This window comes from Urocitellus parryii, chromosome 7, assembly GCF_045843805.1.
Source record: "Urocitellus parryii isolate mUroPar1 chromosome 7, mUroPar1.hap1, whole genome shotgun sequence".
NCBI lineage: Eukaryota > Metazoa > Chordata > Mammalia > Rodentia > Sciuridae > Urocitellus > Urocitellus parryii.
In genome coordinates, this window is record NC_135537.1 from 167835178 (window position 1) to 167856148 (window position 20971).

The 20971-nt window shown below is 33.4% G+C and overlaps 1 protein-coding gene and 1 pseudogene across 1 annotated transcript in view; both read left to right on the forward strand.

Annotated features, from left to right (window-relative positions):
- Positions 1-1320: 1320 nt before the first annotated feature.
- On the forward strand, positions 1321-3843 carry LOC144256209 (alcohol dehydrogenase class-3 pseudogene; annotated as a pseudogene).
- A 68-nt stretch (positions 3844-3911) lies between these two features.
- The window catches only part of LOC144256210 (EF-hand calcium-binding domain-containing protein 13-like), a 58170-nt gene continuing 41110 nt past the window's right edge, over positions 3912-20971 (forward strand). The window contains exons 1-2 of the mRNA XM_077801285.1: positions 3912-3957; positions 6019-6090. Of these exons, the coding sequence (XP_077657411.1) occupies positions 3912-3957; positions 6019-6090 (118 nt within the window). The remainder of the gene's footprint in view (positions 3958-6018; positions 6091-20971) is intronic.

Below are 20971 nucleotides of genomic sequence, written 5' to 3' on the forward strand. Positions count from 1 at the left end.
ACACTTTGCTTTTTGGCTTATGAAATTCTAGTCTGGGTCTCCAGATCTCCTACTTTATTTGTGGAAAAAGGCTGGACAAATGATAATATTTTCATAGGATTATTGTAGGAATTAAATATGAACAAGTATCACAGTGCTTGGCACTGTGAACAAGCTCAAGGAAGGTGAAGCAAAAACCTAAGAGTCATCTTTGACAACTTCATTGTTTTCTCATTCTCAAGCAATCATTATAAAGTTCTCTTATGCATGTATGTGTATATGTATACCTTTTTGTGGTACTGGGGCTATTACCCAGGTACACTCTACCACTGAGCTATAGTCCCAGCCCTTTTTATTTTTTATTTTTAGATAGGGTCTTGCTCAGTTGCCCAGGCTGGCTTTGAATTTGCAGTCCTCTGCCTCAGACTTCGGAGTCACTGGGTTTGATTACAGGCTTGCATCACTGTGCCTGGAAAAGTTCACTTATTTTAAACTCCTAGATATCTATTAAATCATTCTATTTCTCCATTTTGATTCAAGTTACTATAAACTTTTCTTAGGACAATTGCATGCAGTTCATCCTTGCAAATCTACTCATATCCACATTTATCCTTTTTATGCTGCAAATAAAATGATGTTTTCAAAGCACAGATATGACCTTGTTACTCTCCTTGCATAAAATCCAATAATAGCTCTTGGACAAGAGCTGTTTAGGGTGGCTTTAACGTGATGTATGTATAAGGCCTTGCATGGTCTGACTTTTACCCAGATCTTCAGCTTTACCTCAGACCTATTCTCCCTTGCTCTGTGCCTTTTTAGAACTTCAACTATATACATCAAGCCCCTTCCTTTCATATACTCATTGCATATATTATTTTTTCATCCTTGAACATTTCTCTTTTACTTAATTCCTACTTATACTTTAGTCATTTCCTACTTAACACTTTAGATCGAAATTTAACCATCTATTCTTCAAGGATTTTCTTATTCACTTATCTCATGTTATATACTCTCATAGTACTAATTACAGTTGCAAATTATATTTTTAATTTTTTTAACATTTGTATCTTAAATGAAACTAAACACCAAATGTACAGATAACATGTCCACTTTTGCTTAACATTATATTCTCAGTACCTAGAAAAATGCTTTTGGTGCATATTAATTGCTCAACAAATACTTTTTGAATTAATTAAAAATTCTGACCTCTTATTCCATCATTTCCAATTAGAAAGAATAATATGTCCTTCCTTTTGTTATATTTATAAGTTGGCTGCAATTCTCATAAGGAAGGTACTTGTCTTTTAGTTATGAAAATCATCTTAATAGGAATGTTTGACTATGGGAACTAAAATCTACTGGGAAACACCTAGACTGAGCAAAAAGGTAAGGTGAAATACTCTACAAATGAAAACAATAGGAATTTAGTATATAGTAGAAGCTTAGTAGTGCAGGAAGATTGATAGAACCTAAAAGTGGGTAGCTGAGTAGGAGTGGTAGAGAGAAGCCATAAAACTTTAGGGCTATAGTATATACTTGCTTATCATGCTCCTTAATTTTAAATTATCAGTAAAAGTTTTAGTCTTGTATTAGTGTTGTTGATAGGGGAATTTAAAGGGAGAAAGACCTGTAGATTCTATTTTGGGTCTCCTTGAGATAGAGAAAGGTTAGTACCTATAGAAGGTGATAATGTGATATCAAGAATTGATGGGAGCATGCTTGTAATCCCAGGGGCTTGGGAGGCTGAGGCAGAAGGAGTGCTAGTTCGAGGCCAGCCTCAGCAATTTAACAAAGTCTTATGCAACTTAGCAAGACTCTATCTCTAAATAAAATATAAAAAAGGGCTGGGGATGTGGCTCAGCAGTTAAGTGTCACTGGGTTCAATCCCTAGTACAAAGAAGAAGAAGAAGGAAGAGGAAGAGGAGGAGGGAAGGGGAAGAAGGAGGAGGAGGAGGAGGAGGAGGAGGAGGAAGAGGAATCTATGGGAAATGTTATAGCAGCACAAGTCATAATAACCAAACTATGTAATGAGCCTTGGTGTTCATCAATGGATGAATGGATAAAGAAAATGTGGTATATATACACAGTGGAGTTTTTATTCAGCCATAAGGAAGAATGAAATTATGACATTTTCAGGAAAATGGATGGAACTTGATAATAATATGTTAAGTAAAATAAGGCAGACTCAGAAAGCTAAGGATAGGATATTTTTTTTTCTCACATGGAAGCTAGAGAGGAAAAAGTAAGAGATAGGTGTGTGTGTGTGTGTGTGTGTGTGTGCGTGCGCGTGCGTGTATCTCATGAAAATTGAAGGGATATCAGTAGAATAGAGGAAAGGAACTGGAAGGGAAATAATGGGAACCAATATTAGCCAAGTTATATAAGTTGTATTATGTACACATATGAATAGTAACAATGAATCCCACCATAATGTGCAACCATAACACACCAATAAAAATATGGGAAAAGAATTTATGGGAATAGAAAATAAAACAAAAATCAATTGAAGGAGTGTAAGTTACTCAGGTATCTTTAAATTTTGGACAGGTATTGATCTATGTTAATATATGGTCTGGGGTCTGAGCTGTTTTGGTTTAATATTAAAGGAAATAATGACTTTTGGATGCTGAAAGATTTGGGTCACCCCTGTAAGATACAGGTGAATTTTTTTTACCATATGATTTATTTTTATTTTTTTTAGTCATACATGACAGCAGAATGTATTTTGACATATAAAACATACATGGAAAGATACAGGTGAATTTTGAAGTAAAGAATAATATAATTGAGTTACCCTTCTAAAAGGAAACAGCATTATAGATACTGTTTTAACACCTTGTTTTTGCATTTGGTTTATTGTTGGAGTAATGATGACAGGCAGATAAAATGTTCATTTTTATGAATTTTCTTAATGAAGAGGAAGGAATTGTGCTTTTGTAATTTTCAGAAAAATGCAAGAAGAGGCGGACATGGTGAATTAGGTTATCGAGTGCAAGGCTGCAGTTGCTTGTGAGGCTGAAAAACCTGTCTATAGAGGAGGTAGAAGTAGCACCTGCAAAGTCTCATGAAGTTTGAATTAAAATCATTGCCACTGCACTTTGCCACACTGATGCTTATACTCTGTGTGGAGCTGATCCTGAGGGTGTTTTCCAGTGATCTTGGGACATGAAGGTCTGGAATTGGGGAAAGTGTTGGTGAAGGAGTTACTAAGCTGAAAGCAGGTGATACCGTCGTTCCACCTTACATCCTACAGTGTGGAGAAAATTTTGTCTAAATCTGAAAACAAACCTTTGCCAGAAGATAGGTGGAGCCTGGCTCTACTTTTGTGGTCTTTGGTCTAGGAGGAGTTGGCTTGGCAGCTATCATGGGCTGTAAAGTTGCTGGTGCCTCATAGATTATTGGTGTGGATATCAATAAAGGTAAAATTTGCAAAGGCCAAAGAATTTGGAGCCTTTAAATGTATTAATCCCCAAGACTTCAGTAAACCCATCTAGGAAGTGCTCATTGAGATGACTGATGGAGGAGTTGGACTATTCCTTTGAGTGTATTGGTAATGTGAAGGTCATGAGAGCAGCACCTGAGGCATGCCACAGTCTGTGGGTCAGCATGGTGGTTGGAGTAGCTGCTTCAGGGGAAGAAATTGCCACTCGTTCATTCTAGCTGGTGACAGGTGGTACGTGGAAAGGCACTGTCTTTGGAGGATGGAAGAGTGTAGAAAGTATCCCAAAGTTGGTGTCTGAACATATGTCCAAAAAGATAAAAGTTGATGAATTTGTGACTGGCAGCACATCCTTGAAACAAATTAATGAAGTTTTTGAACTTATGCATTCAGGGAAGGGCATTTGAACTGTTGTAAAGTTTTAAATTCAAGAGAGCAAAATGTATTCATCCACTCCTAAGTCTTGTGATCTGATGGAAACAGCTGGACAGATATGGAGGTCTTCCAGCTGATAGCCTATTGGACCTTCAGTGACTACGGTAGTGAACAGTGTTAATCTGTGTGATTCATAAGTCTCTGCAATCAAGGACAAGGCTAACACAGTCACAGATCTGTTTTCTGGACTCTCCTTCACATAAGTAATTACAGCTCGTGAACAAATATTACAACATAATAAAAGTAATTTCCAAAAAAAAGAGAAATAGCAAGAAGAAAATGGAAAATCAGTTGATGGCAGTTCTTGAAGTGTCTTATTTTGGTTTCTGAAATAGAGTATTGGTATACCAGTTTTTTTTTTCCTCTTAGGGAAATTAGTGATCTGGAAATGGAACTGGGTGAAAAATGTGACTAACACAATTTTTGCTAGAGGAGGTTTGTTGATATTGTGGAGTTATCTGAGGATTACTGAAATGCAGTGTTAATGATTACTCAGCACCTTCAGAGTAATGTTAACTTGTATATAACCTTAATGATTACAGTCATTTTTTTTCTCTCATTAGATAGTTGTATTTTCCGGGATGAATTTCTTCCAGAAGTACATATATGAGTAGGAGGCTGATCTGAACTTCCCTTATGAAATAAATGAACTTTATTGATTAACTTAGTCACAAACAGGAATTATTCTTTAAGGTTGTGGTGAGCCAGGTAGGGGCCTAGATAGTCATTTCAGATTCTAGAATGTTTCTCTGGCCACCAGGGACTATTTAAATAGATAGTATTTTTTTGAATAGGTATCTATTATTACACAGAAGCAAGGAGTAAATATTGAGCAAGAGCTAGTGAATCTATAGAAATTGTTGGCTATCACATTCTCATTAGTTGCTGCTGGACAGATAAGGAGTTTTATAAATGGATAGCAGATAAAGATAATATGGTCATCACTATTAATATACATATAATCCAACAGAAGAGTTTTGAGTGGTCAAATTTAAGTGTTTTGAGGGCTAAAGACTTGACTTAAGACTTAACCTAAGAACAAATGGCGGCATCACTCAATTTACAGCAAGGAATTTCCTGGGTAGATGACGGGATATGGTAGAGAACCATAATCAAGAACAGAATGAGGTAAAATACTAAGGAAGTGAGTAACTAGAATGTAGGCGGCAATTCCTGATCAGAAGGTGATTTAACATAAATTTGGTCTAACATTTCTTTGATTGGTTCAAATATATACTTGCTTTGCAGTAATTTGAAGGCCTGTACTTGACATACATAGCTTTATCAATTTTCAGAGAATCAGAGTGAATCAAGCTTATTCAACATTAAACTATATTGCACCTAATTTAATTCTTCTTAGATTCAGAAGTCACTTAAAAACCACTTCTCTCAGTGTGCTCACTAACACATATTATTGAACAGTGGACTAAAGAACAAATTCAGTATTATTATAGGTAATAATACTGAATTATTTTTTGGGCCTTTTCACCTTGGACGACAAGGGAAACCAATACTTGGGTGAAAAAATTTTTATACTACCTCTGTGCACGATTGGAATGACATTATTTAATCACTGCATCTGAGCTTGTTCTTGGTCATGCATTGCCTGAGAAGAAAAATGGCTTTAGATAGGGGTGGCGGCAAGGATGGGTAGGAAGTTAAAGTACATAGAAGGTGCTAAATATGAGTACATAGAAGGTACTAAATAAATGGTTATTTGTTATTTATTTAGCATGATTTATAGCCTCCAGTGTATTTTATTTGTTTGAAAATAATTTTGAAATGATAGGAATTAGGTACTTTATTAGGCATTGGGGAAACAGAAGTAAAGGACACATTCTCTATTTTTGAAGCACTCACAATTTAGAAATTAAGACAAAAGAGTAAATAAATACTACCTATAGTAAATGCTCAAAAATGTAAAATGAATAAAATGTTATATAGACTATCTAGAAGAGAAGCTTAAAATTCTACTATTTCAATGAAAAACTCTTATTAAGAAGCAAAACTATAATCTTAATTTTATATTTCACTTCACTTATTCATAATTTCAAACATTCAAAACTCATAATAGCTGGTTCTCTGTCCCCACTTCCTATATAGTGAAAACTATATCTGTGTTCAGAAGTAAATACAGTATTTGAACTTATTTATTTCTATTACAGGTAACCAGATGGTGGATATTGGTGATATTGTATTTGCTTTGAATGAACTACAGCAACCGTATGAAGACGTTTGTAAGGGACCTCTTGTTGCTATAGCAAGTTTTGTTGAAAATATAGTGTATTTAAATTAAATTCTAATTTATAAGTTTTACAAAGGATTTTGAGATTTTGTTGAACCCTCTAAATCAGGGAGGATAAAACATTAGATATAATGTTCTTACCTTGTTAATGTTGATAATGTAATATGACTATCATAATTTTTCTTTTATCTTACACTTAATACATTGCAACATAAAGTCAAATTTAAAACAAGATTGTAATATTAAATATATGTGCCAGCCATATGCTGGTAATCCTAGTGACTCGGGAAGCTGTGGCAGTAGGATCACAAGTTTGAGACCAGCCTCAGCAACTCAGTGAGGTCTTCTGCTGACCCTGTGTCAAAATAAAAAATAAAAAAGGGATGGAGATATAGTGCAGTGATAAAACACCCTGGGTTCACTCTCTAGTATTTAAAAAAAGGATAATATTTAATTTATAATTTGTAAAGGATTCTGACATCCTGACATTGATCCTTCTATCAGTATTTAATTTTTCTTAATTAAGTATATTGTTTTTGATTTCTTCTTATTGTATAACATATTACTCACTATCTATTCTCTCATTTGTCTAAATTTCATTTGGTTAAAATTACCCTATTTCCATAATTTTAAGACTTATGAAGATTTATGAAGCTTATTATATAAAAAGTAGCTTCTAGCCTCAGTCCTTCCCCAGCTTTTCTGGAGGTGATCATTTTAAATGTTTTAGCTGATTTCTAATATTTATATTAATAACATGTTTACTTTGCTACTTATTGATTTTTTTAAATAAAAAATTTGATATGATAATTATATATATTTATGGAAACAGTGTGATGATTATATATATATATATATATATATATATATATATATATATATATAAAACGATCAAGTCAGGTAATTAAGTTTTCAATCTTCCTAACACTTATGATTTCTTTGTTTTGGCAACCTCCAAGAACTTAAATATTATTTTTTAGAATTTTGAGCAGGCATAGTAAACTTCCTACTTAAAAGAATAAGGATTTAGCTCTGTTTCATTTTTCTGTGTCCCCAACATACTCAATTTCCCCATATTTATCCACCCATCTAATATATTTATGTATATATATATATATACATATATATATGTATACATATATATATATATAAATTTATTTAATTTTAAATTCAGTATTTATATTAACAAATCTATATAAACACTATTCACACCTGACCCATATAGTATCATATCATTACTTTGTTCTTCTGTGCAACATTTGTTCCTTCTTTAATAGTTGTCATTTATATATTTGGTTGGTTTTTTAAAAGTGTATTTATTATTGACTTGACCCCAAATGTTGCCAGATGAGTTAAAAATCCTCTTCATAATTTTGACAGCACCTGGTTTTCTATCAGTTTTGTGCTCTTGAAGAAATTTTCCTTAGAGTAGTCTGAAAGGTGTAGAGACCAACAAATAGCATATTGGAAAACTGAAATGGATTTTTTTTTTATCTCTACAGCTTGTGTACAACTGTCATCCCGGGGTCTCCTTTACTCACATTTTGGAGACTCTTTTTACTTCTGTATCAGAATCTTTTCTCACATTTGTCTGATAGTTTGTCATGGGATTTTAGATTGGAAATAGTTTTTTCTACGAAGCTTGGATTTTCTGGTTTCCTTTTTTCTTTTTCTTTCTTCTTCCCTCAGTACCCCCACCCCCGACTTTCTTCCTTTCCTCCTTTCATTAGTACTGGAAATTAAACCCAGGGCACTTAGCTACATCTCTAGCCCCACCCCCTTTTTTTTGAGACAGGGTCTTGCTAAATTGCTGAGGCTGTCCTTAAACTTGTGATCCTCTTGCCTCAGCTCCTGAGTAGCTGGAATTATAGGCGTGGACCACCATACCCAGTGGATTTTCTAGATTTCCATATTGCTGTTGAAATCTTAAATTCATCTAATTCTTGACCCTTCTGTTGTATCTGATTTTTCTCTTTCAAGCTTATGGAATATTTTCTTTTCATTAATTGTACTAAAGTTTTAGTAATGCTGTACCTTGAAATATGTTTCCTTGTAACTATGTGCTGTGTATGTGTTCTTTTATTCTGGAAAATAAAAAATGTCAATTATTTAATTTTGTCTATTATTTTTTTTCTTTTTGGATCTCTTGGTATTTTTATGTTTGACTGCCAGTACCAGTTCTCCATTTCTTTTTTAAGTCATTTTCTTCTTTATTTGGGCTTATTTTCTTTTTTGTTTACATTCCTTGGGATCAGAGGTGGTGCTTATATGCAGAGAAAACAGCTTACTCAAAGATTCGAAATATGAAACAGGCTTAGTCTCAGCGACTCAGGAGGCTGAGGGAGGAGGAACACAAGTACTAGGCCAGCCTCAGCAACTAAGCATGCCTTAAGCAATTTAGTGACTCCCTGACTCAAAATAAAAAATAAAAAAGGGCTGGTAATGTGGCTCAGTGGTAAAGTACCTCTGGGTTAAATCCCCAGTATCAAAAAAGAAAAGAAAAAAGGTTTAGAGTATGATTATGAGATTGTGACCAAGAGCCAGTAGCTCAAGGTGGATAACCCTGCAAAGTAAAACTTATTTTCTCCATTTTTATGGAGTTAGACATCAAAATGAGCATTCTTTATAAAAATCAAACAAAAAGTATACAACAGAGCTGGGATTTACACTGTTATCTGTTATTGTGCATGGTCATAAAAAGTGAACATATAATTTATCTTTTATATAAGTTTTTTTAATATGAAAAGAGGCACTATTAATTCTTATCCCAGACAATAAGTCGAGACTCTTTCTGGTTCTCCATTTTTCTAAAAATATTTTTTAGTTATAGACGGATGCAATATCTTTATTTTGTTTATTCATTTTTATGTGGTGCTGAGGATCGAACCCAGTGCCTCACTGAGCCACAACCCCAGCCCCTGGTTCTCCATTTTTAAAACACTTTTCTTTTTGTTGTTCCTTATTGTTTTCTTTCCTTTAACTTTTTATTCTGCTTTCTGGGAGATTTCTTTAATTTATCTTCTAAAACTTTTTGGTTTATTTAATCCCATTTGTCTATTTTTACTTTTATTGTCTGTCCATTGGGTTCATATCCAAAAAACGAATTGCTCAGACCATTGAAATGGAGCTTTTCTCTTGTTTTCTTCTAGTAGTCTTATAATTTCAGGTCTTATATTTAAATCATTAATTCATTTGAGTTAATTTTTGTATATGATATAAGCATCTAATTTAATTATTTTTCATGTGAATTAATTTTCATTTATTGAATGCATTGTCTCTTCTTCATTGAATGTTCTTGACACATTTATTGAAGATCAATTGACCATAATTGTATGGATTTATTTTGGACTTTTTATTCTGCTCCATTGGTCTATATGTCTGTTTTTATGCCAGTACCATATTGTTTTGATTACTATAGTTTTGTAGTACAGTTAAAATCAGTGTGATGCTTCCAGTTGTATTATTTTTGCTCAAGATTGCTTTGACTAGTCAGGTTTTTTAAAAATAATTCTATACAAATTTTAAGATCATTTTTTATAGGTCTAGGAAAATGTTATTGGAATTTTGAAAGGATTAGATTGAATTTGTAACTGACTTGGGATAGAATGGACATTTTAACAATATTAATTCTTGAACATGGGATATTCTTTCATTTATTTTTGTCTTCTGATATCTCTTTCATCAGGGTTTTGTAGTTTTTAGTGCACAAGTCTTTTACCACCTTAGTTAAATTGATTCCTAAGTAGTTTTTATTTTTGTGGCTATTGTAAATGAGATTGTTTCCCTGATTTGTTAAGATATTTTGTTGTTAGAGTATAAAAATGCTATTGATTTTCTTTTAAAATTTTTTAAAATTTTATCATGCCTCAATTTACCTTTTTTAAAATTATATTTTATCTTTTGATTAGCATGTAATAATTATAAATACTGGTGGGGTATGGTGTGATATTTAAACATATGCATTCATTGTGCACCAATCAAGATAATTAGCATTTCCCTTTCCTTATCATTTCATGTTTGGAGTCTTTAAGTACCTCTCTGTACATGTAAAATATACATTAGGTTATTGTGAAATGTAGTCATTCCATTATGCTTGAGAACAACAGAATTCTTTCCTTTGTGTTCTGATATTCATTATCCAACTTCTCTTAATGCTCTCTTTTCCCCACCCTCCCCAGCTTCTATTAATCACTAGCCTACATTTAGATCAATTGTTTGTCGTTTCCATATATGAGAGAGAACATGCAGTATTTCTTTTTCTGCCTCTGATTTATTTTTACTTAACATAATGTGCTCTAGTTTCATCCATTTTTCTGGAAGTGAGATTCTTCTTTGTTGATAAATAATATTCCATTGTGTAAATATAACACATTTCTTTACCCATTCATCCACTGATGGAAACATAGGTTGATTTTAGATCTTACTCATTGTGAAGAATGTCACAATAAACATGTGAATGCAGGTATGCTGATTTCATTTCCTTTACATGTATGCCCAGAAGTGAGGTAGCTGGATCATATGGTAATTCTATTTATTTTTTTTTTGAGGAAACTCCATACTGTTATCCACAATGGTTGTACTAATTTAAATTCTTACCAACACTGTATCAGAATTTCCTTTTCTTCACATGCTTATCAGCATTTTTCATTTTTTGCCTTTTTGATATTTAATTATTTTTCATGTAAATATTCAATTGTCTTAACATCTGAGATATAACTGGGGTGAGGTTATATCTCATTGTGGTTTTGATTTTCATTTTTCTAATCACTAATGATATTGATATTTAAAAATTTTTTTGGTTGTTTGTTGATGGGCCTTTATTTTATTTTATTTTATTTTATGTATATGTGGTGCTGAGAATTAAATCCAATGCTTCACACAGGCTAGGCAAGCACTCCACCACTGAGTCACAACCCCAGCCTGATATTGAACATTTTTGATACATCTGTTGACCATTTGTATATAATATGTTGAATTTTATCAAATAGTTTTTGTGTACTTATTAAAATTACCACATAATTTTGACTTCATTCTGTTAATGTAATTTATCATATTTGTGATTTCCATATGTTGAACCACCATTGAATCCCATGGATAAATTCCACTTGATCATTGTGAATTATCCTTTTAATGTACTGTTAAATGTGGTTTGCTAATATTGAGAATTTTTGCATTATTCATTAGTGATATTGTCCCTTGAGAAAGATTGGTATTCTTTAAATGTGAAGCCTTGTTCTTGGGCTTTTCTTTGATGGCAGACTTTTATTATTGATACAGTGATCATCATTGTTATTGATCTGTTTAGATTTTCTTTTTCTTAATGACTTAATTGGTAGGTTGTATGTTTCTAGAATCTATCCATTTCTTATAGGTTATCAAGTTTGTTGTAGTATGATTATTCATGGTAATTTTTTATGATCATTTATATCTCTGGTTTTTGATTTTGAGTCCCCTATTTTTTTTTTGTCTAGCTAGAGGTTTGTTGACTTTTTCTTATCATTTGAAAAAACCAACTCTCAGTTTTACTGTTTTCATACAGACTTCATTTTATTTATTTCTACTCTGATCTTTATGATTTTCTTCTTATAATAACTTTGCGCTTAGTTTATGCTTGTTTTTCTAGTTCTTTGAGGTGTAACATTTGGTATTTATTTGGGATCTTTCTTCCTTCCCTTCTCTCTCTCTCTCTTTCTTTCTTTCTTTCTTTCTTTCTTTCTTTCTTTCTTTCTTTCTTTCTTTCTCTCTCTTTCTCTTCTCTTCTCTTCTCTCTCTCTCTCTCTCTCTTTCTCTCTCTCTCTCTCTCTCTCTCTCTCTCTCTCTCTCTCTCTCTCTCTCTCTTTCTTTCTTTCCCATGGCACGTTTAGGTCTTGCTAGCTGGGCATGTATTTGTTCTAAAACTTGAAAACCAGCATCAGCGTACCATGGCTCTGAAATATTGGCTGGCAATAAGACAAAAGAGGGCTGATGAAGTATCAGCACTCCTTTCCCTCTATTATATCTGGTAATGCAATTAGTTAGATTACATTTGTTACATGTTACAATATATCTATCATCTACCCATTTAACTTTCACATTTCCAATAATTAAAGCATAAGGATATTGAACACAGGCTCATAAGCCATAGCAAGAATTTTCCTTACAGTTCTTGCCAACAAATTCCAGTAAAGGCTTGTCTGTAAAATGTAAAAATTCTGAGGCAGCAATTAAGCACCAAACATCCTTTTGAATACCACCTTCACTGTAGGTCAAAATATTGCTAACAAATCCTGCAGGTGTCATAGCAGAACTTTTTCATAATTGTCTTTTATCAATTTTTGGAGACAATCTAAAATATACCCACTATCTTTAGACACCTTATGTTGTACTGGAAAGGTATTTACACAATCTATCCATCTAGGAAAGGTGCCAATTTCTATTGCAGAACTGTTAGGATGGACAATGAGGTATTTGTGGAGGTTCTGCAAAAATGACTGGTTTGTTATGAGAAGTCCCATTTTAATAACTGATCTAGTATAAGGTTTTAAGTCAAAATTAATAGTACAATTAATCAGTCTAGGTCTCCCAATTGCTGTCTTTTCCTCAAATGATACTCTTATTAGACAGCCATCATGTTTATCGTGGGACCAAAACAAAGGTAATTGGGCACTATAGCCAGAATAATTAAATTCAGTCACATAATTGGGAGAAATATGAGTGTCTGTAAATCCTCCCATCATAAATGAGTCATTAATAAACACTAGGATGGATTCTCCAGTCCACACAGCTGGGTGTACTAGTGGTGGGCCTGGAAAATAGGTCCAATAAGTGTCTGCTTGACTCCCTTTTACCTGACAGCTGAGTAATGCTATTACTACGCAAACAACATCATTGGATTCTTATTTCTCCCCAGGAGCTGAATCATTTTCGAAGCCTGTGTTGTCAGCTTCTTCAGGTCTTCCCGTGAGATCAGCTTTTCTGCTGGGTCTTGCTGGGTCATCTTCTTCCTTTTTTGAAATCGCTTCCTTTTGAGGGAAGGGTTCTCTGGGTTGATCTTCAATCTTTGAATCTTGTTTCTATTTCCTCCATGTCTGATTGCACTTTCAGCACCCAAATAGGATGAAAAGCACCTTCTGAGGCTGACGATGAAGTGCTTGCTTTAAAGCCTTGAAGATGAGTTGGGGCCAATATCCGAGCAGAGGGGGATAATGAATTCTGAAGTTGTCCCTTTTTTCCTATGGGGCCTGAGAACGTCCTGACAGAGTTTATTTGCATTTTCGATGGCTAGCTGCTTAACGATAAACTCACAAGCACCCGGATCCCCTATTGATCTTTAGCTGTTTGATACAGGTGGTCCACAAAATCTGCATATAGCTCCTCCGCACCCTGTTTTATCTTAGTCAAAACTAAACTAAACTGGTTCTGGGAGGCAATTTGTTGCCACGTGCGTTTAGCGCATGCGGTTATCTTATCATAAACTGCAAATTCATAATTCAAGTGTCTTTCCAAGTCCTCAAATTTGCCCGTCAATATTTTGCCTTCCGTTTCTCTCTGCCTGCTCCATACAAAAACCCATCCAATACTATTTCCAAAGGAGGAAATCTCCACTGCTCAAGCAAGATCCAGCGATAGATGCCCAATCCCTTGGCTGGAGCGGCTGATGACAAACTGACTGGAGCAACCTTTGTACAAATGGCGAATTAGGGCTGTAAACATCACAAGCGTTTTGTAACTCTTTTATAGTTTTAAAAGGAATTATAGCATGTATGTGGACACGCTGATCTTGCACGTTAACCTTTTCAAAAACTGGGAAAAACTGAAACCTGGTAATGTATTCCCCCACCTCCTGCGCTCTTCTGATCCCATGTTGTAATGGTGTAAGGAGAGTCATAGTGAGTTTAGAGTACCTATTAAAAATTTGTTCTCCCAACTGGAGTTGGCCCAATGGAATAGCTGGCACTGGTCGCTAGACACAATCTATTAAAATTTCCTGATAATTCCTGGATTTCATCGTCTGATTGGTTTCCTTCTGACTGGGACTCCTCACCTGTATCCTCATTGCCATCTTGATTTCGCTTCCCAAAGCTTCAAAGGGGAATGCTCATCTCTCTAGACACCTCCTCTGGCTTTCCTCCAGAGGGCGTTTCTTTAAGTCTGGGATCTTTCTTTTTTGATGTAGTCATTTATTGCTATAAGCTTTCCCTCTTAGAGCTATTTTTGCTGCATCCCACAAGTTTTGGCATGTTATATTTCCATTTTTATTTGCCTCGGGACATTTTGTTTTATTTCACTTTTTCAGTTCATTAAACAGAAGCAGTCCACTACTGAGCTACATCCTTAGCTTTTGAAATTTTTAAAAAAGAATTTGAGTCAGGGTCTTGCTGTGTTTCCCAGGTTGGCCTTAAACTTGTGGTCCTCCTGCCTCAACCTCCTGATGTGCTGTGATTATAGGTGAATGCCACCATACCCAGCTTATCTTGGGACATTTTAAAAGTTCTATTTTAATTTCACTTCCTTCATTGAGCCATGAACATGTTGTTGAATTTCCATGTGTATGTGAAGTTTTTGAAATTGCCCATTGTTGATTTCTAGTTTTACACCACTGTGGTCAGAAAAGATACTTTGTATGATCCAGTTTCTTAAATTTGTTAAGACTAGTTTTGTGGCCTGTTCTAGGATCTATCCTGAGGAATGCCCCATGTATAATTGAGAAGAGTGTGCATTCTGCTGCTGTTAGATGGAATATTTTGTATAGATACATTTGGTCTAAATTTTAGTTTAAATCTGAAGTTTCCTTATTGATTTTCTGCCAAGATGATATGTAAGGATTATTAATATGTAAGGATTTACTACTGTCATTTTGTTATTTGTTTTCTGGTTGTTAGGTTCTTTGTTCCTCTCTTCCATGGTTATTAAAAAGTCTAGTGATATGTTTTAATTCCTTACTTTTAATCTTTTTTAAAATTATGTTTTATTTGTAGTTGGACATAATACCTTTATTTTATTTATTTATTTTTATGCGATGCTGAGGATCAAACCCAGGGCTTCGCATATGCTAGGTGAGCGCTCTACTGCTGAGCCTCATTCTCTGCCCCACTTTTAATCTTTTGTATAACTTCTATAGGTTTTTGCTTTATAACTACCGTGAGGCTTATGAAATGTTCTTATAATAGGCTATTTTAACCATATAACAACTTTGATCACATAAGTAAATGACTTTATTCCACCCTTCCTCCCACTTAAAAATTTTTGATGTTGCAATTTATAATTTTTATATTATGGATTCTTTAACAAGTTATTTAGCATATGTTATGTCTAATTGTTTTGTTTTTCAACTTCATATTGATGATATAAATGAGTTACCTACCACCATCATAGTGATAGAGAATTGTCAATTTGTGGACTTTAAAAAAATATGTATATTTTTAGTTATAGGTGAACACAATACCTTTATTTTTATGTGGTACTGAGGATTGAACCCAGTGTCTCATGCATGCTAGGTGAGTGCTGCACCACTGAGCCACAACCCCAGCCCCAAATTTGTGCACTTTTTTCAGCAAGTTTTATATTTTCTCATGTTTCTGTGTCACTAGTTAGTGTCCATGTCTTTTGACTTGAAGAACTTCTTTTGGTATTTATTATATGATGGGACTGGTTATGATGAACTCCAAGCTTTGTTTGTCTGAAAAAGTATTATGTATCCTTTATTTCTGAAGGGTAGCTTCACTGAGTATAGAATTCTTGGTTAGCATTTTTTTTTCCCTTCAGTACTCTGAATGTATCATCCCACTCTCTCTTGTCCTATAAAGTCTCTGCTAAGAAATCTCATGTTAAGTTTATTGAAACTCCCTGGTATATTATTTGCTTATTTTTTCTTGCTGTTTTCATGATGTGCTTTTATCTTTGGTATTTGGATGTTTGACTATATTTGGTATAGTCTTGTTTGGATTAATTCTAACTATAGACTTCTTATCCATGGGTGTTTATCTATTTTCCCAAATTTGGTTTTCCACATTTTTATTAATGCATTATAGTTGTACACAATGATGGGATTTGCTATTATATATTTGTACATGCTCAAAATATATCAATATAGTTTGGCAAATATCATTCCCCAGCACATCTCCCCTCCCTACCCTCCCCCCACTACCTCTATTGATCTCCCTTTGATTTTCATGAGATCTCCCCCGCATCTCTTCCTTTTCCTTCTAGTTTCCACATATAAGAGAAAGTAAATGACCCTTGAATTTCTGAGTTTATTTTGCTTAACATAATGGTGTCAAGTTCCATATGACATAACTTTACTGCAAATGATATAATTTCAGTTTTCTTTATGGATGAATAAAACCCTATTGTATACATATTCCACATTTTGTTTATCCATTATCCATTGATGGGCACCTAGGCTAGTTCCATAGTTTGGCTGCTGTGAATTGTGCTGCTGTAAACATGGGTATGCAAGTGTCCCTATAGTATGATGACTTTAATTCTTTAGGATATGTACCTAAGGAGTGGTATAGCTGGATCATATGTTGGTTCCATTCCTAGTCTTTTGAGGATTTCCATGATGGTTGAACTAATTTACAATCCCACCAACAATGTTCCTTTTTCTCAGCATCCTTTCTAGCATTTATTATTATTTGTATTCTTGATGACTGCTATTCTGACTGGTGTGAGATGAAATCTCAGTGTAGTTTTGATTTGCACTTCCCTAATGGCTAATGATAGTGAACATTTTTTCATATATTTTTTGGCCATTTGTACTTCTTTTGAGAAGTGTCTGTTTAATTAATTTGTTTTATTAATTGGGCTGATATTTTTGCTGTTTTTAAGTTATTTATATTTTCTATATATTAATTCTGTCAGATGAGTAGTTAGCAAAGATTCTCTCCCACTCTGTAGTTCTCTCTTCACATTTCTATTTCCTTTGATGTGCAGAAGCTTTTAAATTTGATACCATCGGTTTACTAATCCTTGAATCATTATTTCCTGAGCTTTAGGGGTCCTATTGAGAAAACTGTTGCCTATGCGGATATACTGGATTGTTGACCCTATGTTTCCTTCTAGGAGTTGCATAGTTTCTGTTCTAATTTTTAAGTATTTGATCCATTTTTAGTTGATTTTTGTGCATGATGAGAGATGAGGGTCTAGTTTCATTCTTCTACATGTGGATAACCAGATTTCCCAGCAGATTGTTAAAAAGACTGTCTTTTCTCTGATGCATGTTTTTGGCACCTTTATCAAGAATCAGATGTTTGTTTCTGTGTGGGTTTGTCCTGTGTCTTCTATTCTGTAACATTAGTGTATGTGTCTATTTTTATTCCAGTATCCAGTAATTTTTTTACTATATCTCTGTATTATAATTTTTGAAGTAAGATATTGTGATATCTCCAGTCTTCCTTTCTTTTTGGCTTAGGATTGTTTTGGCTATTCTTGATCTTTTATTCTTCCAGATGAATTTTTGGACTGTTTTTTTTTAGTTCTGTGGAAAATTGGCATTTTGGTATTTTGATCATTGGTATTTTGATGAGGGTTGCATTGAATCTGTTTATTGCTTTTGATAGTGTGGAAAATTTTGACAATATTTCTTTAAGGTATTGTTTTAGTTACACATGGACACAATATCTTTATTTTGTTTATTTATTTATTATTTACTTTTATGTGATGCTGAGGATTGAACCCAGTGCCTCACATGTGTGAGGCAAGTGCTCTGCCCCTGAGCCACAACTCCAGCCCAATTTAACAATATTAATTATGCCTGTCCATGAACCTGGGAGGTCTTTTCACCTTCTGAGTTCTTCTTCAATTTCTTTCTTAAATATTCTAAAGTTTTCATTATAGAGGTATTTTACTTCCTTGGTTAGATTTATTCCTATGTATTTTTGGAGGCTATTACAAATGGGATTGTTTTCCTGAATTCTTTTTCAGCAGATTCATTATTATTACATAGGAAAACTATTGATTTTTGATGTTGCTTTTGTAACCTGCTACTTTGCTGAATTTGTTTATTAGCTCTAGCAGTCTTTTGGTGGTAGTGTGTTTTGGATCTTCTAGATAGGATAGGATCATCTGCAAATGGTGATAATTTGACTTCTTCTTTTCATATTTTTATTGCTTCCCCCCCCATCTCTGCTCTGGCTAGAATTTCTAGCATTATATTAAATAGGCATCATGAGAATGGACATCCTTGTCTTATCTCAGATTTTAAAGGAAATGCTTTCAGTTTTTCCTCATTTACTATGAGATTGGCTTTGGGCTTTTCTTACATAGCCTTTATGATGTTGAGGTAGGTTCCTTTTATACCTGTTTTTTTTCGGCATTTTTTTCATGAATGGGTGCTGAATTTTGTTGAAGGCCTTCTTTGCATCTATTGAGATGACTAAGTGATTTTTGCCCTGATTCTATTTATGTGATCTATTATATTTACTGATTTGCACTTATTAAGCCATCCTTTCATTTCTGGAATAAAACCAACTTGGTTGTGATATACAATCTTTTTAATATTAAGTATTTTTATATTTATCTTCATCAGGGATATTGGTCCATAGTTTTTTTTCTTTGATGTGTCCTTATCTGGTTTTGATAGGAGTGTGATACTGACTTCATAGAATGAATTTGGAAGTGTTCCATCTCTTTCTACTAAACAAAATAATTTGAGGAATGTTGGCATTAGCTCTTCTTTAAAGGTTTGGTAGAATCCATCTGGTCTTGGACTTTTCTTTTTTGGAAGGTATTACCACTTCTATCTCATTGCTACTTGTTGGTCTGTTTAGGTTTTCTATGTCCTATTGATTCAATTTTGGCAGGTCATATGGGTATAGAAAACCATTTCTTCTAGATTTTCCAATTTATTGGAGTATAGTTTTCAAAATAGTTCCTAATGATCGACTATATTTCTATGATGTCTGGTGATTTCTCCTTTCTCATCACTAATTTTGTGAATTTGAGTCTTCTCTCTTTTTCATTTGGTTAGTTTGGTTAAAGGTTTATTAATCTTATTTATCTTTTCAAAGAAACAAATTTTTGTTTCATTGGTACTTTGTGTTGTTTTTTATTTTCAAATTTATTGATTTTGGTTCTGACCTTAATCATTTCCTTCTTTCTACTTGTTTTGAATTGTTTTTTTTTTCTTCTTTTTCAAGAGCCTTGAGATGCATCATTAGGTTATTTTGGATCTTTCTGATATACTCTCGTGAAGGCACTCTTAGCTTAAATATTCCTTTTAGAACTGCCTTTAAGGTTTCCCAAAGTTTCTTGTGTATTGTATCACTATTCTCATCGAGTCTATAAATTTTAAAATTTTTTCTTTGATTTCTTCTGGCACCCATTTATCATTCAAAAGTGTATTGCTCATTCTCCATGTGTTTATATTGCTTCTTAAGGGTTTTGTTCCAATTGTATTTCATTATGATCTGACAAGATATAATCTTATTTTTTAAGGTGAGCTTTCTACCCCATTATTTTCCTCTTTTATTTCACAAACTTCTAGAACTTGAACATTTGTTATTTTGATGCTGTTCCATATCCTGTAAGCTTTGTTTATTCTTCTTCATTCTTTTTCTTCTCTCATTGTGTATTTTCAAATAATCTATCTTTGAATTCATACATCCATCCAGCAATTGATGCTCTTTTTGCATTTTTTATTTCATTCATTGTATTTTTCAGTTCTGGGTTTTTTTTAATTTTATAATTTCAGTTTTCTGTTAAATTTGAATTTTGGAGATTTATTATCTTCTAGATAATATAGAATTTTTCTATAGGAATTCTGGGAATACATTGACCTTAATTAAAATGAATATTTTGAATTATTGTCCAGGTGTTTGTATCTTTGGGGTCAACTAATAAGAAATTATTGTATTATTTGATGATGTAAGTCTTTTATGTTTTTTGGTCTTATGCTGATGTTTTCATATTTGGAGAAATAGGGAATTATTTCAATCTTTGCAAACTGGAGTTTTCTTCAATAACTTTTAAGAAATATGTCTCATCCTACCCAGAGATTCTGGGTTGGTCACTTTTCATGGTCCACAGTGTTAATGTAGAAGTGTTAAAAGATTTTATTTTTACCTATATACTAGCTTATTTCTCTTTGATAGACAGCAGTTTGAGATTCATATAACCATCTTTAAAGCTTTACAGGATTTTAAAATCCAAAATTTTAAATTCTTCATTCTCATACAGATCAAATTATGAAATTTGTCATTTGTTAGTTTATTTATTTATTTTTTAACTGGGAATTGAATCCAGGGGCACTCCACTGAGCTACACCCCCAATCCTTTTTATTTTTTATTTTGAGATAGGGTGTAAGTGCTGAGTCTGATTTTGAATTTGTGAGCCTCTTTGCCTCAGTCTCCTGAGTTGCTGGGATTATAAATGTGTACCATCACACCCACCAACTTTTCCATTTTTAAAAATGTAGTGCGTCCTACTCAAGATTATACTACTACTCTAATTATGTTTTTTTATTTATATTTTGGCAGTCTTATTCAAAGTTATACTCCATTGAGTAGTATAATAATTGAAATACTTCAAAATGTAAAATTCATATGTAAGGTACCACTCTGAACCATCAGATGAATTCTGTAAATGAAGCTATAATTTGGGATATTGTGTTAATGTTTTTTTAAAGATGCTATTTTTATGTATGAAATTATTTTAAACCCACAAATACTGAGAATATGAGGGTAACTATTTTCATTCTAATTTTATAAATTGAAACTTCCCCTCTATACCTTCCTAATAGTTCTGTATCCTTTTATTAAAGGAATTTATATTTGTATTAGCTTATTAGTCTGTTATATTTCCTTTAAAATTTTTTCCAAATGCTACTTAATATGAAGATATTGTTGCATAGAAAGACTCCAAGTGCCATCATAATATAAGAAATTGAGTTGTT